General features: G+C 39.5%; 1 protein-coding gene across 1 annotated transcript in view; it reads left to right on the forward strand.

The window, feature by feature from the left end:
- Positions 1-16,291, forward strand: part of LOC131979169 (inactive dipeptidyl peptidase 10-like) — a 168,051-nt gene that overhangs the window by 132,473 nt on the left and 19,287 nt on the right. Inside the window, exons 8-15 of the mRNA XM_059343093.1 lie at positions 1,421-1,541; positions 2,907-3,061; positions 10,644-10,741; positions 10,840-10,963; positions 11,039-11,077; positions 12,203-12,310; positions 12,764-12,855; positions 13,469-13,516. Of these exons, the coding sequence (XP_059199076.1) occupies positions 1,421-1,541; positions 2,907-3,061; positions 10,644-10,741; positions 10,840-10,963; positions 11,039-11,077; positions 12,203-12,310; positions 12,764-12,855; positions 13,469-13,516 (785 nt within the window). The remainder of the gene's footprint in view (positions 1-1,420; positions 1,542-2,906; positions 3,062-10,643; positions 10,742-10,839; positions 10,964-11,038; positions 11,078-12,202; positions 12,311-12,763; positions 12,856-13,468; positions 13,517-16,291) is intronic.

A 16,291-nucleotide genomic window follows, 5' to 3' on the forward strand; every position in this document is an offset into this window, starting at 1 on the left:
GCTCGTCAACAGATGCAGGCACGGTTCATTCTTGCCCACAAGACTGCTTGAATCATTAAGTATTAGAGTTTTTCCACAGCACTGGGTAACACAGAAAACATATGTGTAATATTCATATGAGAAGTGATGAAATACCACCTCTGGGTATCAGAAAGCATGCATAAATAACACGGCTGCAGTCTGTGTGGAAAAGCTCAAATTATGCAGGACAGATATATGAGATGTGAACTGATATATACATAGCTATAAGCTATTCTGTGCACACTTTTTTTAGGCATTTTTGGGGATATTTTGTCCATTTGTTCCACACATTTTTGGGCCTTTTTAGGGATGTTTTGTTGATTTGTTACACACATTTTTTAGATCTTTTTAGGGTTTTTTTGTCCATTTGTTACACACATTTTTTAGCCATTTTAGGGATGCTTTGTCCATTTGTTACACACATTTTTTTAGATCTTTTTAGGGATTTTTTTGTCCATTTGTTACACACATTTTAAGGCATTTTTTGGGGCTATGTCGTTCATTTGTTATACACATTTTTTGTCCTAACTCCAACCCTTCGGACCGTCGCTTTGACAAACAAGCAATTCACTTAATTCAATTAATGTCAGCTTGTGTTTTGGTGAATTGTAATGTTGATTTTTCATTATTTTCTGCCACTTTATAGACCAGACAATAAATCCAGTTATTGAAAGATTAATGAGCAGATCCAATAAACCTGGCTACATGCAGACAGGTGAAAATCAATGTCTATTTGATGTCCTATGTAAAACCGTGTGATTTATAATTGATTGCATTCTTAGAATCCTCTCTGCTCTGAGCTCCAGGCTCATCAAACGCTGTTTTTGAATTGAGAGTAAACACAAATTCCCTCTAAACTAAACTATGAAGCGAAGCCAGCAACAGTTCTACTAATCAAGCTGTTGCTGGAAGACATCTTATTGGGCGACCAAAGCTCTCAGTGTGAGTAATCCCTCCACGGTGCAGAGTATCATGCACACAATAATCAGTCCCTTATTTTCTCCAGTGCAGACATGGAAAGTAATTAACCAATAGATAGCATTTATCTCAATTCCTCAGTATTTCTACCTGTCGTCAGTGGAACCTGTTCTTAAGAAGCCCTGCAGAAGTGTGTTACAGTTATTACTCATGAGCTCTCCCTGCATGTTCCTCTGTGTTATGGCAACACTCACTGAATGATTTTTTTTTATTAATAGGCATATTTTCTGTGTGAAATCAGTTCACCAGGTTCAAACAGAGATGTGACTTCCAGCGTAAAGCATAAAAGGTGGCAGGAATGTAGAAAATCATTTAATTGCATTCCGGACTGAATGAGTCAAAGCCAGTGGTTGTAGGTATTTTGTGTAACTTGCTGTTTGTGTTTTCAAGGGAAAACTAATACTTTTTCTTTATCCTGCAGATATATATATTTGAAAACAACATTTACTACCAAATGGATGTTCAGAGCAGCTCGTGGAGGCTCACCTCTTCTGGACAGGAGGGGATCATCTTCAATGGCATCACAGATTGGCTGTATGAGGGTAATGTTGCCTATACATCAGAAGACTTTGATAGGATTTGGAAAGACTCCCGGAAAACTCTAGTCTCACACCTGCTCACATGTAAAGACAAGTGTTTAGAGTTTTTAGTCCCAGCCTAGTCTCACACTGAGATTTTAGACAGACTGTGAATTTTGCAGGGTCACTATTTACAAGACTACAACTAGATTTTTTTAGATTTTTTTTCCTACCATGCAATTTTTCTCCCATTATGCTCTTAGTAAAAACTTACGAAATGGAGGAGAAGCAGCTTTTGGCTCCAGCTGCTCTAGTGTGTAGTGGTTTGTGTTGAAAAAGCAACAACAAAAAGAAGAGAAGACGCCACAAAATGCCCCTAACAAAGCTGAAAAAGGGTTTGTTTTTCTAAGATGAAAATTTGAGTATTTAACAGTAAAAACAGATTTAAGGAAGAATAAAGGAAAGGCGCATTGAGAAATGAATTCATGATATACATTTATGTCCTATTTAATTATAATTTGTTTAATTGAAGAATTATATGTATCAACTCTATTAACTTTCATTTATTTCATCATAAATGAATCATTGATTATTTATTACTTATTTATGTATCCATTTATTTATCAATTTTAACTGGGTCTCCTTACTGTTCTGTTATCTAAGAAACAGCGCCCCCAAAAATCCCGCTTGTGGCCGTAAATATATGACATTACTATATTTTTATTGAGGATTGAGCTTAATAGCATTATTGTGATTGTTCTCTTAACTGCTGAGGAACCCTCTTATTGTCAATATATTGTCACATGTAATGTAGGGAAGGTTGGGGTGGATCCATGGGTGTGACTTAAATAGATGAGACCACTCTTTTATGTCCTCATACAACAACATATACCATTCTATTTAAATAACGTTTGTAGGTTTACACATGGTTAACATTGTTAAACAAAACTTCTTGGTTAGGTTTAGTAAAAGATAATAGTTTAGGTTGAAAAAATCACCCTGTAGGTGACTTAACTTTTATATGCAAAAGTTAAAATAATGAGAGAAGAACAACTTCTCCTATGTTTATTTCACCGATCCATCCACTTGGACCCCTCCATATGCAGACTTTGTCGCTCTTTATAGTCTGTCCCATGACTTCCTCATTTCCTCCTGTCATAATTTGCTGTCACCGCATAGCAACAGATATAAATATGGGTCATAATAAGATGCTTGCGCAGGCTACCTATACAACAATTTTTGGGGGATGTTGGTCTGGAGCAATCTGTTGAAAAATGGAATAAACTAAGATTAAAATAAGGAGCAGTACAGGAAACAGAAAAAGGAAATATTTTAAACAACTTAAAGGCAGGATTCTGAAGACTGATTTGTCTTCTCTTGGTTTTTCAGAGGAGGTTTTGCACACACAGGTGGCCCACTGGTGGTCACCTGACAGCTCCAGACTGGCCTACCTCACCATCAACGATTCACTGGTTCCAAACATGCTGCTGCCCCGCCTGACAGGCTCGCTCTACCCCCGGGGGAAGGAGTACCCGTATCCAAAGGTAAAAGTTCCATCCTGGGTGATTAAATCACAAGTGAACAGGTCTACGTACATCTGTTCACACCTGACATTAAAAGACATCTCGACATGAGAACTGAGTGACTGACCAGTGATCGGATGTCACTCTCCGCTTTCTGCAAATCATCACAGAGTTACAAGATATAGCTAAAAGCAGCTTTTAGGCAGGTGATGAAATGAAGGAATGTGTTTAGTAAAAGGGGTCTGTGATCTGATCAAACAAAAGACTAAGGCCCCGTTCACACGAGGACGGTCTGAACAGAAGACGCAAAAGTGGCGTCGCGTCTTCACTTTTTATTCCTCGTTTAGACGAGCATTTTCGGGAGGAAATCTGCTGCATACGGTGACGCAAAAGTGTGTGAAATTCGATTGTATGCATGCCAGGCAGCATCACTTAAAGCGATAAGAGCATCTTTGGGCATGTGGAAGTTTTCATGCCACACATTTTCATCAGCTACTCCTTCCACAAAGTTCTCCACCATCCACTAGATCTCCCAGGTCTCGTTCACAGCCGTCTGGCTCGCCTCCGACCAATCGGTGCATCCAAAATGTGATAGAGGTAATTCCAGATCCTTCTCTGTTCACTAATACTATCTGTACATATCCTGTACATTTGGTGGAAAGACTCCTGTAAATTTATTAGAGCTGCCAGAGCAGCTTGAAGGTCCGACGCATGGAAATAATCCCACGTTTATTTATTTTCCTGTACTGGAGCATGTATGTGACGTAAACACATACGTGACGTGAGCAGATCAGATCAGAGTTTTGTGTCTTGTCAGTGTAGACGGACACGCTACGGCGGAGCGGATTTAACTTTTCCACTTTGGAGGGTGGTTTCAGATTTTTGCGTCTTTAAGCCCCCAAAACGCCGTCACCGTCTAAACGAAAGGCACTTCCGATAAAATATTTTGTCGTTTTTACCCGCGAGCGTCCTCGTGTGAACGGGGCCTAAAACTGAAATTCTTCTTGCAGGCAGCTTAATAGCATTGCATTGTAAATACCATCATATTGCCCAGCCTTATGTAGCTATATTATACATACTTTTGAATTTGGGTACATTTTATGACACTAAAATAATAAAGTTATTGTGCATATTTGGACAAGAGTGTGGAGCTGGGGAAGAGCAAGCTAAGGTACCAACAAATTATTGTGCTAGCTAGCTTGAGTCCGTTTGGTTTGTCCAAATCACAGTGAAATTGATACATTTGGTTGGTTTTGTGTTTAGTCTGGTTTCTTTCACAGAGCAGAAATGTAAGTGGACCAAATAAAAAAAGGGATTAGCAGAGGGGTGTGTACGAAGATGGAGGGCTGAAATCTACTGACACTATTATTTCTTATTGGTTGAAAAGTTGGCGGTGAAGACCCTAAACATAGAAATAAACAATGCAACATGGAATTGAGCGTAAACTGAGTCAGTTTGATTCAAGCGGCATTATTCTGCTTTGGTTTTCACCAAACTAATGTGGAGAGAAACGTTCAGAAGGAGCTTCTGTTGAGGCTCCAGGGCATCAACATTGTGTTGATCCATTATTTCCACAGACGATGTGCTGCGATCAGACAGCTGTAGAATCAGAGAAGGAGAGCCTTGATGCTCCTACCACCATCTGCTGTTACCACAAAGGCAAATATTAGGTCATTCTGAGCAATATGTTGATAATTCTGCAGTGACATATAATCTTTAGCTCAGTGGCAACCTACAGAGTGAACCTGAAGGACACAAGTTTCATCTTTATAAGATATAGTGTGTTCATCTCATCGATTATGTTCAAAATGAACAACAACATGCTGCCTGACTGTATTCAGAAAATGTTCAATCTAAGACAAAGCCATTATCATTTCAGAGGGGTGTGTATATTTACAAAGTTAAAAACCAGAACCAACACCAAATCACGATGCACCACGGTAACAGCCGTTAATTTATGGAACAAATTGGAGAAAGATTTGAAAACTTGCAATACCATTAACTTATTCAAAAAAAATACTTAAAAATAGGATGATTCATTTATATAAGTTAGAGTAATGAGTAAGAAGCTTCTTTCTTTTCTCTCTTTTGTGACTGCTTATTTCTTTTGTTGATAAATTACAGATTGTACATTCCTAATTTTTAAATTTACTTGAACAGGGTAGGCGTAATAAGCTATGCTTCAGCCTTTTTGGTCCAAATGTCTATTATCAATTTTCTCTTTCTGTTTACATGTTGTTTACTTTGATCAAGGTTTTTTTTCTGGTTTGTTGCTTCTGTTTTGATGACATGTATTGACCGAAAAAAACAGATACGAAACGAAACGAGTAGGTCGCCCACAATCAACTGTGTTTTGGTTAATTTCCTTTAATCGGGTCCGATTCTGTTCAGATCACATTCACAGTGAATCGAACAGCACTAGGGTCCATTTGGAAACGGACCGAGACGATCTCTGCAGGTGGTCTGGGACGGGTTGTTTTGGTGCACACCAAGATACGACTGGAGCGTTCACAAACGAACCATAACAAGGATTTAACCTCCAAATTTCCATCAAAACAGAATAAACTTTGGGTTGTGAACGCGCCCTGAAACATCCTTTAGTTTACTTTACAGTGCACAACATCCCTAACAACCTTACAAGTCCACTATATACTGTAACTCCACTGCATGTAACCAGCACTGTGAATAATACAGGCTCCCTGTTTTAGCTTACACATAAAGGTTGGGGAATCCTTTTCTTGTTTAATTCATGTTCCAATGGCCTGCTTCCTTTGAAGAGAGATGGCTGGAGGGATGTGTGGCACTGGGAGGGATAGGAATGTGATATGCTTTAGTAAGGCATCTCCCATCCTTTGATGCGGATGTTTAACGTATCAAAAGCCTCTTAGAAAGGAGATGGGCTGTGTAAAGCTGGTGGAATGAGGGTCATGGGGTGAAGGGCGCCCTTATTTATCGGTTGAGATCCATAGAAGGGGGGAGGGGCCTGGGATAGGGAGGCTTCTAATTAATGAAGTTCTGCGTTTGATCTTAACCTTGCCCACACAGCGTATAAAACTGTAGACGTTCACACAGAGGGAGCCTGTAGCTGGAATCCTTGAGTGGGGTCAGCATTATAATTCTGTGGGACTAAATGAAGCACATTTATAATTGCTTTCTCCTTCCTTTAGTCAATGAGAAGACTGACTGTATGGCTGTCTGACAGTCATACTGCTGCTTTAGTCACTGGAGGATACAGTTGTGTGGGTATCTCCTTGTGAGTCAATGCACAGTAAAAGTAATACTCTAGGGAGTCTTCTTCATGTGGCTGCACTCCGGCAAATACCTCATTACTGTTACAGTCACAGTAGAATCCAGATTCACAGTGACAAGCTACCATATTACAGTCTGGCCCATACTGGATTTTTGAGGATTTTCGATCTTAATTGAGGCAATTAAATGGGCATTATCAGTGTTTATCAGCCTCGTGGGTTAGGATCAGGCGGCAACCTCCGGGTCTGAGCAAGGAGGAAAACAAGGAAGTGCCCTAAACTTTATTCTACTGAAAATTCCAGCAGGGCGTGCTAATTTTGGCTGCAAAAACATTTATGTCCATTCGTTTCAATTCAAAATGAGAAAACTTCTCACTTGATTTATTACCTCCGAATTTTTTTTTAGGACAACACTATGGTCTCAAAAGCGAGTAAAAAATCTTCTTCAAGACAATTTCATGTAACCATATGACTTGGGGCGGGGCTACCTTTGATTGACAGGTCACTAACAAGGCCAGCCATCATCAGGAGAGAAGCTGAACAATGCATATCCATGGCAACGTGTCAATACAGTTATACAGTACAGGCCAAAAGTTTGGACACACACCTTCTCATTCAATGCGTTTCCTTTATTTCCATGACTATTTACATTGTAGATTCATCAAAACTATTAATGAACACATGTGGAATTATGTACTAATCAAAAAAGTGTGAAATAACTGAAAACATGTCTTGTATTTTAGATTCCTCAAAGTAGCCACCCTTTGCTTACTAGAATATAAGACATGTTTTCAGTTATTTCACACTTTTTTGTTAAGTACATAATTCCACATGTGTTCATTAATAGTTTTGATGAATCTACAATGTAAATAGTCATGAAAATAAAGGAAACGCATTGAATGAGAAGGTGTGTCCAAACTTTTGGCCTGTACTGTATATAGCTTCATTTAGATATAAAAAAGGATGTTTATCGGTTTGGTCTCATAACTTTGACCCTTCCACGCAAAAATATTTTATAGTTTATTTATATGAACATTTTTACAGTTAAATCTGAACTGAACTGATATCAAACATGTATGGACGACAACAACTGCAGCATTTTATCAAACTTTCAGAAACAACAAGCTTCACTGCTCTGAAGTTTTTTGAATGAAACGTAAAAAAAGACTAACTTTGCAGCATTATTTAGACAACTTCCCGACACGATACGATGACGTGAGACTTCTAGATCTTCTACTTTCATGTGATACCAGTATCTCCACTATATTCCTAAAAAAGAGCCTGATACAGCCTTTGAAAGAAAACGGCAAAAATATGCTAAATATTGATACTTAGCGGCCATGAATCGATATAATATTGCCACGCAAAATATTGCGACACTATGCTGTATCGACTTTTCCTCCACCTCTAGTACTCTATGGCCAACCCTTGCCCAGACTTCTGCTGGAAATGGACCCACCAGATTCCAGCTGATCCTTCTGGATTGCAAATGTAAATGGACTCTTGTAAGGTTCAAAGACTTTACTAAACTGTCTGTTTGTGCTGCATTTGGTTCCACAATCCACCAGTTTCAGAGTTATTATGTGTGGTCCTTGACTATTAGTGCTAGGTTTACTGTAACCTTCCAGGGTTTCTATTGCATAATGTTGTATTGACACACAGCAGATGGAACCGTGGCACAAGGCTGTAGGTGTATGAGTTTCCAGTCTCAGTTACAGAACCGTTACACCCTTATGAATAAATTCACATATAGAAACTGGCTGTTTTCTAAGCCACAGTGTTAGTATTCTTTATAGCAGCTGGTTCTATCATGGGGTTGAATTGAGGCTGCAGAGGGAGGAGAACTCAAACACAGACAGTCGAGGCAGACAGGGACAGTTCAATAATTTCCTGACAAATGAAGGTATACAGGCTTAATGGTGAGGGGAGCAAGTCCAACAACAAGTGACTGAGAACCAGACAAACTGGAAAGAAGCTGCAAGAGGTGGAAAGGTTACGCCACAATAATTGTGACTCTGTTATAACATAGCACTAGCACAGTCTAGGTGGTAATTTCTCTTTGTGTATGGAGAACATTTCCAATACATATTTCAGATCTAAATTTAAAATAATGTGAATTAGTCATCCAATTAAAAGAGATGCAAAAGATTAAAATGCAGAATCTTTAAACAGAGAGGTCAGAGATCAGAGAACACAGCTGCCAGAATAAATGTTGGCATTTTAAGTTTCTGCAAACCACAGATAACATTAAAGGTTTTCAGTATGAACATTTCTAAACAACTGTAACCTGTTCTCATTTTGACAAGTGATGGCCACAGCTTTTAACACCCGATATCGATTTTATCCTGATACTTGAGTCACGATACGATATTATTGCAATTTTAAGCATTTTGCTATATGGTGAGTATTGTGATATATTGCGATTTAACTGTTTAACTGCATTTTGTGTCCGCAAAATTAAATTAAATCAAGAATTGTTTTGTCCAATCTGGCTTCAGAACAGTCTTTTTATTTCTCCACAATGAGAGTCAAACCCACAGGCTGACCAACAAAGTATTCAGTCAAACTGAACTGAACTGATATCAAACATGTATGGACGACAACAACTGCAGCATTTTATCAAACTTTAAAAACAACAAGCTTCACTGCTCTGAATTTTTTGAATGAAACATAAAAAAGTCTAACTTTGCAGCGTTATTTCCTCAACTTCCAGACACAATATCCTGACACACATGTAGATTCCTTCGATCTTCTGGTTTCATATGAAATATGATATGATACTGGAGGGTCTCCAGTATATTCTGAAAAGTGAGCCCACTATTGCCTCCAGAAAAATACTGACCATTAGAACTATATAATATTGTAGGGGTGTGCATTGGCACTGCCCTCACAATTCGATTCGATTACGATTCACCAGGTAACGATTCGATTCAATTCGATTCTACGATGCATTGCGATGCATCACAATTATACTGCACACAACAAGGGACATTTTTCGTCAGTCATGAGGCAATACAAGCAGTCAGATAGGCCTAATAACAATAGATTTTATTGGCTATATTTTGAAAAGATGGCAAAATTAATCTCCTGCCTGAGTTCATCTAAAAGTAAGGAAAGAGAAATGCCTCCTCTCTGCCATAAAAAGGAACCTGCTGAGGTGAAATTTACATCAGCTAAATGTCGAGCCCTTGTTCCTGAGGTAGGGAAGACGTTAGCGCTATCCCAACTAGCTAGCTATCGCTAGTTTTCATGACGCAAAAATGTAACGTTAACGAGTCGACTTTAAATAGGCTAATACAATGGTAATTACCTATCAATAGTACTTTCTATAAAAACGTAAATGTTAAGTTCTGTCAAATACTACCACATACTTCAGTCACAACATATCAAAACAGCTTGTCCCGCTAGCTTAATATTCAAATTAGCCATGTGTTGATGCGCACACGTCTCGAAGGACGGGGAGTGGGTCAGGTTAGCGTTGTGTTTACTGGAACTTTGACAGGGTTGCAAAGGCCACCTTGGCTGTAAATTGAACATTTTTTCACAGGGCATCAAGGCCAGAGTGTGAAATTCCCACCCTGTCCCCCACAACTTTCCACTGGAGGACAGGAAATAAACATAATCGATTATGGCACTTTCCCGCATCGATGCTGAATCGTGCATGCCCCGCATTGCGATGCATCGCCGAATCAATTATTGTTGACACCACTATAATATTGCCAGCAAAATATCGCGATACTATGCTGTGTCGATTTTTTCCCACCTCTAGTATGTATGAGGAAGCCGTAACAGAATAATTATTAACTTCGTTCCATTTAGCAGGTTTCAAATGTGTTTATCCTTAACATTGCTTACCTGCCATGTATTTTGTGGCAAACAACAGCAGCAGAGCTGAGTAAAGCTATTCCTCGAAGCTGTTATACATCTAAAGAGCAGAAAGTGAAGGATTGGAGAAGACAGAAATAATAACCAATAAAGATAAGCGAGCACAAGTGTGGAGTAGATACTGTCATCTCGGTGATCGGTTGCTGTATTCTTGAGATCTCCCTTGTCATGTGGACTAATGAGCTCTAGTTTTGGAGGAGGTTTATGCCAAGGAAAGCTACTGACTTGCCTCAGGGCATGAGGAGTATACAGGAACACAGTTTGTTCTCCACTTGTTCTATATTCTCATTATATTCTCTGTTAAAGGCCTACTGTCATTGTTCAGCACGGCAGCATATAAAAATAGAAAACAAGTGCAGCGTGCCGCTCGGGCCTTATTGTTATCACGACAGTCACGCAGAGCATCATGGATATTACATCCAATTTGATAAGGGCTTTGAATGTAATTGCACATTTGTTTTTTACCGTAGATGGGACAAATCAATCCCACTGCCAGGTTATATGTGGTTACTCTGGATGGCAGCTCCATAACCACTGAGCTGAGACCTCCTGACAGCTTTGAAAAGAGGTATGATTTCAGCACATTACTACATAATAATCATAACAACATATTATTGTTCCAGGCTGCTTATATTGGTTATTTACTTCCCATATTTGTTTCCCTAGTGAGTACTACATCACCATGGTGAAGTGGGTGACACAGGACAGGCTGAGTGTGCGTTGGGTGAATCGAGCTCAAAACATGTCGATACTTTCACTGTGTGATGTCACAACAGGTGGCTGCACCAAGGTAAGGTGGAAACTCTTCAGTCTCCTACAATGGATTCACAGTGACGTGTACTGACTTGTCCTCTTTCCAACGCAGAAACATGTGATGACATCAGAGAAGTGGCTTGATCGTCAGGTGAGTGTGTCAGTCCAGAGGGCTCAGTTGGTAGAGCGGGTCGTATTCTGATCGGAAGGTTGGTGGTTCGATCCCCAACCATGGCAGCCTCCATGTCGAAGTATCCTTGAGCAAGCTATTGACCCCAAATTGCTCCAGATGCTTTATTCATTGGTGTGTGGATGAATTCCCAATGGTGGCAGGTGGCACCAGTACCCTGTAGCCTCGGCAACCAGTAATAATGTGTGTGTGAATGGGTGAATGAGTGTAGTGTGTAGTGTAAAGCGCTTTGGATAAAAGCGCTATATAAGTGCACCCCCCCATTATCTTTATGTTTGAGCCTGTCAATAAATTATTTAAAGTTACAGTCTCGAAGATCGGCACTTGTGACGATAAGCAGTGACTGCAGCTGTGATTTGCACTTGTATTTGAAGTTTCATTGTCTGTTGTCATTGCTCTTTTCTGTGTTTGTTCAACCGTAGAAACGGTTGATTCACAATGCTGGCTAAAACACAGCCACAAATATTTGATCCATGTTGTTCATAACTGGACATCTTTATCTTCTATTTTCTTCTAAATTGGGCCATAATTTGAACTATTAACATTAAATTCTCTTGAAGAAGATTTTTTACTGTGGTGTTGTCCAAAAAAAACATTTCTGAGGTAATAAATCAAGTGAGAAGTTTTCTCATTTTGCATTGAAATTAATGGACAGAATGTTTTTGCAGCCGCCGTCAGCGCCCCCTGCTGGAATTAACTGTAGAATGCAGCTTAAGGCACTTCCTGGTTTGCCTCCCTGCTCAGATCCGGAGGTTGCCGCCTGTGTGAAACTGTGAAGGATCATGAGGAGCTGAGTTCAATGGCCGTCCCCTTTTTTGAAGAACAATAGTAAATGTAAAAAAAAAAAAAAAAGATTCTCTTTTACATTAAAACCCCAGTCCGAGGTGCACACAGGACAGAAGTCCTGTTGAATACCTGTGATCCCCACATATGGTATCAATGGAAACCATTGCCCAACCCTAAACCTACCAATGCAGTAATGCACATCATTATGTCTTTTTGACTTCTGCTTTTCTTTCGTGATCACTTAATATTCTACAACTTTTAATGTCAGTGTCCTTGTTTGCTTTTTGTCTCTTTCTCCAGAATGAGGAACCAGTATTTTCCAAGGACTGCATGACATTCTTCATCACTATGCCCTTAAAACACGGCGGCCTCGGAACATTCAGCCACATCACCATGATCTCTAACCAAGTAAAACTATTACAAACTTTTAATACAATGAATACATTTAGTTAGATTGTTTCACTGTTTAAATGGATCTCCTTGTGTGTCTTTAAGTCCTCTTATCTGTCCTGAGGGCCTTCAAATTATTCACACTGCTCATATGATTCCATTTTGAAGTCTCATCATTTTAAATTATATTCTAACTACATTTCCTGAAACACCAGAGAGTTAAGGATACATCCAGCTGAATAAATTAAGGCGAGTGTTTTCAAGCAGATGCACTGGAGGCACTGGGTTCTGTGCCAGATTAATTCACTTTCTGTAGAGATAATAAGTGGAATAAAAGTTTGAGATTGAAAGTCAGGGCTAGGTAATAAGAAATAAAAAAAAACCTCAACACCAGTGGCTCCCTTTAGGAGCATGTAGGGCATGTGAGGCCATGTTAACACACTCTGCTCTATTCTTTCTCCTGTTTCTCAGTCTGAGGGCCAAGAGATCAACCTCCGACACCTGACCTCAGGAAGCTGGGAGGTCTCTCAAATTCTGGCCTATGATGAGAGCACAAACTCAGTGTAAGCACGAGTTATTAACACCATACCATATGTACGGTGGCCCTGAAGTGCAAAACACGCCAGCAATTCACACAACACGCCAGCAATTCGCCACAACGCGCCAGCATTATTATGAATTTCGCAGACACAACAAATACATTTTTGGCGCGACGCAATTTGATTATATCACGTGGAGTGTCCTTGTAAAGTTAACACTTCATCTCCTCTCTGCAGGTAAGAGTTTTATACTGCAAAGTGAAAAAGAATGACAGTAAAGTGTTTATCCTTCATGTCAGCTCGCTCTGGACCGGATCAATGAATTTACTGTAAATATCACAATACGGGCGCACTACATATATAGGGGCAACTGGTTTTACTATGGAGAAGTGAATGACGGCAGGAACCAATCAGGAGGAGGATCAGTGTCCAATATGTACCTTCCCTTTCCGGTTTGATGAATTTGCTGGTGTGTTTTGGTGAAATGCTGGCACGTTTTGGTGAAATGCTGGCGCGTTGTGGCGAATTGCTGGCGTGTTGTGTGAATTGCTGGTGTGTTTTGCACTTCAGGGCCACCGTAAATATGAACGTACAATATGAAATCTAAGGTTTAACAGCTTCACTGTGTGTTTTTCAGATATTTCCTGAGTACAGAGGAAGGCTCAACACGGCGGCAGCTGTACAGGTAACACACGGATTTCACTTCGTCCAAGTAGAGAAAGCTCCGTCATTCATGAGGAAGAGTCTGACATTGCTTTCTTGCAAAAATAGTTGGATCAACACAACCAATAAAACTACAGTATAAAACCACGACTTGTTACACTTCACGCTGCTGGTGGTGAATTAATATTTCTACAGATGTAACAGTCGGAGCTCTTGGCAAGAAAGCTACAACCACAATTTCCAAAAAGTTGGGATGCTTTGAAAATGTAAATAAAAACAAAATGCAATGAAGGGGGGAGTGACTGGGGGTACAAAAGCAGTAAAGGCGAGGGATGGGGAGTAGTGGGGGGGTGATTGTATATCTGTATATATGTCCGTGCGTAAGTATGTATGTAGAAGTTTGTGTGCGTATGAGCCTGGTGAGTCAGGGTGGAAATCCAGAGTGAATTGTGTTACTGACCAGGGGTAGGCCTATCACACAATGGGGCGGAGCTCCCCTAGGAGCGTCCGATCAGAAACAGTGCAATGCCGCAACACATCCTACGTGAATAATGATATTTTGATAAATGAATTCAAAAATCTTCAAATTCAAGGGTGCACACCTTCATGCCATGCACAAGCCACATACGAAACCTTAGGTCAGTCTGGGTCAGACAGTCAGTGAGATATGGCCTAGACACACATCGACACACACACACACACACACACACACATTTATTTATTTATTTATTACTATATTTCTATAGCACCTTTCAAAACCAGGGTTACAAGGTGCTTTACAAAGTACATTATCATGGAGGCAATACAACAGTTAAAACAAAAATAACAGAACATCATCAAAAACAGTGAACAAGCAAAAATAATAGGATACAAAATTAAAATATGTGTATACACATACACATACACACACACACACACACACACACACACGGACACTTCTTGCTTTTATAGATAGATATAAAGTAAAAAAGCAAAATATGTAAGCTCAACCAATATAGTGAACTAAATGAACATAATTAACACAACTGTTTTCATATTGGCTCATATCGGACATCTGCTGTAGGCGAATATTGGCCGTTGTAATCGGCCTTCCAATAAATTGGTCAGGCTCATATTAAAATCTTCCGTGTGGTATTAGAGAACACATTTTAATGTAATTTCCGAATATCTACAAATTTAAGGGAAACAGTCCCTTCTTGGTGCCCCTATGGTAGCTAAAACATGATGGAGTGTCTCGAGGGTGCCCTTAAAATTGACAAAAAACGATGCAATGTCATACAGGCTGATTCACATGCAAGGAAAACTCAGTGCGGATGGGGCAGTTTTTAGTTGTTTTATGCCCCCATACCCCATCAGACAGTCCCACTTTGCTGTGGAAATGAGGAATTGGTTCATTGAGAGAACAGCTGCTGGAGCCACTTCTGCCCTTGAACCACTGCAGAATAAAAGAGTCATTAGGAGTTCACGTCATCAAATCAGCAGCAGCCAAAACTCAAACAGTGGAAAACAGTGTGGAGAATGTGATGATAATAATGGAAGGTTACAGTCTCCTCATCGCTCCACACAGCTTCAGAGGACAATTCACTTACACGTTGAATTCCTTTTATACAGAAGTGATTGCATTCACTTGAAAAAAAAAGTTTTTTTTTAGTTTAGAGAGCAACAAACAAACAGACGCATTCATTCCTTTATTGAGAGCTCGATTTAATGGAAGCAAACATGTTAGTTTGTTTAGTTTATTTAAGTTTTACTTTGATCTGGGTTCTGGGTCTGGAGTCACTATAGATCCATGGGAGTCACTTGCAGGTTGGATGTTCACGTGTGATTTCGAAGTATCTCGATAATTCAGGAAAAAAAATTACCCTGAAAAACCGAAAAAAAAATGTCAGAAAAACAAGGGACTAAAAATTACTCCCTAAAACAGAAATCATTTCCCCGAAAAACAAACCAAAAAATAAATTACTCAGAAAAACCTTCTTTTCTTTTTTTTTCAAGTGAATTGCAATACGCTTCCGTTCTTTTACAAACTTTTTGGACAGGCTTTTTTTTTTTTTGCCTTGATTGGACATACAGTAGGAACCTGGTCTCACAGGAATCCGTGAAATAGCCACGGATTTGCTTAACTCAAAATCCGTGGAATAGCCACGGAATCACTCAAATTTCCGTGAAACTGACATGGATTTCGTTACAATGCAAGTTAATGACAGTTATATCCCGTGGCTATTCCATGGATATTTTTTCCTATTGGTTTGTTCCAAGTCACGTGACTTTCAAGGTCCCGGCGGTCAGAACAAAAAACATAAAAATGGATTTTGATCACATTTCTAGCAAGAAATATATGTTTTATTTTCTAATATTCACTCAGTGAATGTACATAATCACTTTGTATGTTGGAATAGCCACGGGATATGACTGTCATTAACTTGCATTGTAGCGAAATCTGTGTCAGTTTCACGGAAATTTGACTGATTCCGTGGCTATTCCACGGATTTTGAGTTAAGCAAATCCGTGGCTATTGTCCGTTCAAAATAATAGCAGTCCAATGTGACTAACCAGATTAATCCAGGTTTTTAGTATATTTTTTATTGCTACATGGCAAACAAGGTACCAGTAGGTGCAGTAGATTCTCAGAAAACCAACAAGACCCAGCATTCATGATATGTACGCTCTTAAGGCTGTACAATTGGGCAGTGAGGTCATCAATTCTGTGAAAAACAGGTGTGAATCAGGTGGCCTCTATTGAAGGATGAAGCCAGCACTTGAACACTGAACATGCATTTCTCTTTTTTTCTCTCGT

Source organism: Centropristis striata, chromosome 10 (genome assembly GCF_030273125.1).
Source record: "Centropristis striata isolate RG_2023a ecotype Rhode Island chromosome 10, C.striata_1.0, whole genome shotgun sequence".
In the NCBI taxonomy this organism is placed as follows: Eukaryota; Metazoa; Chordata; class Actinopteri; order Perciformes; family Serranidae; genus Centropristis; species Centropristis striata.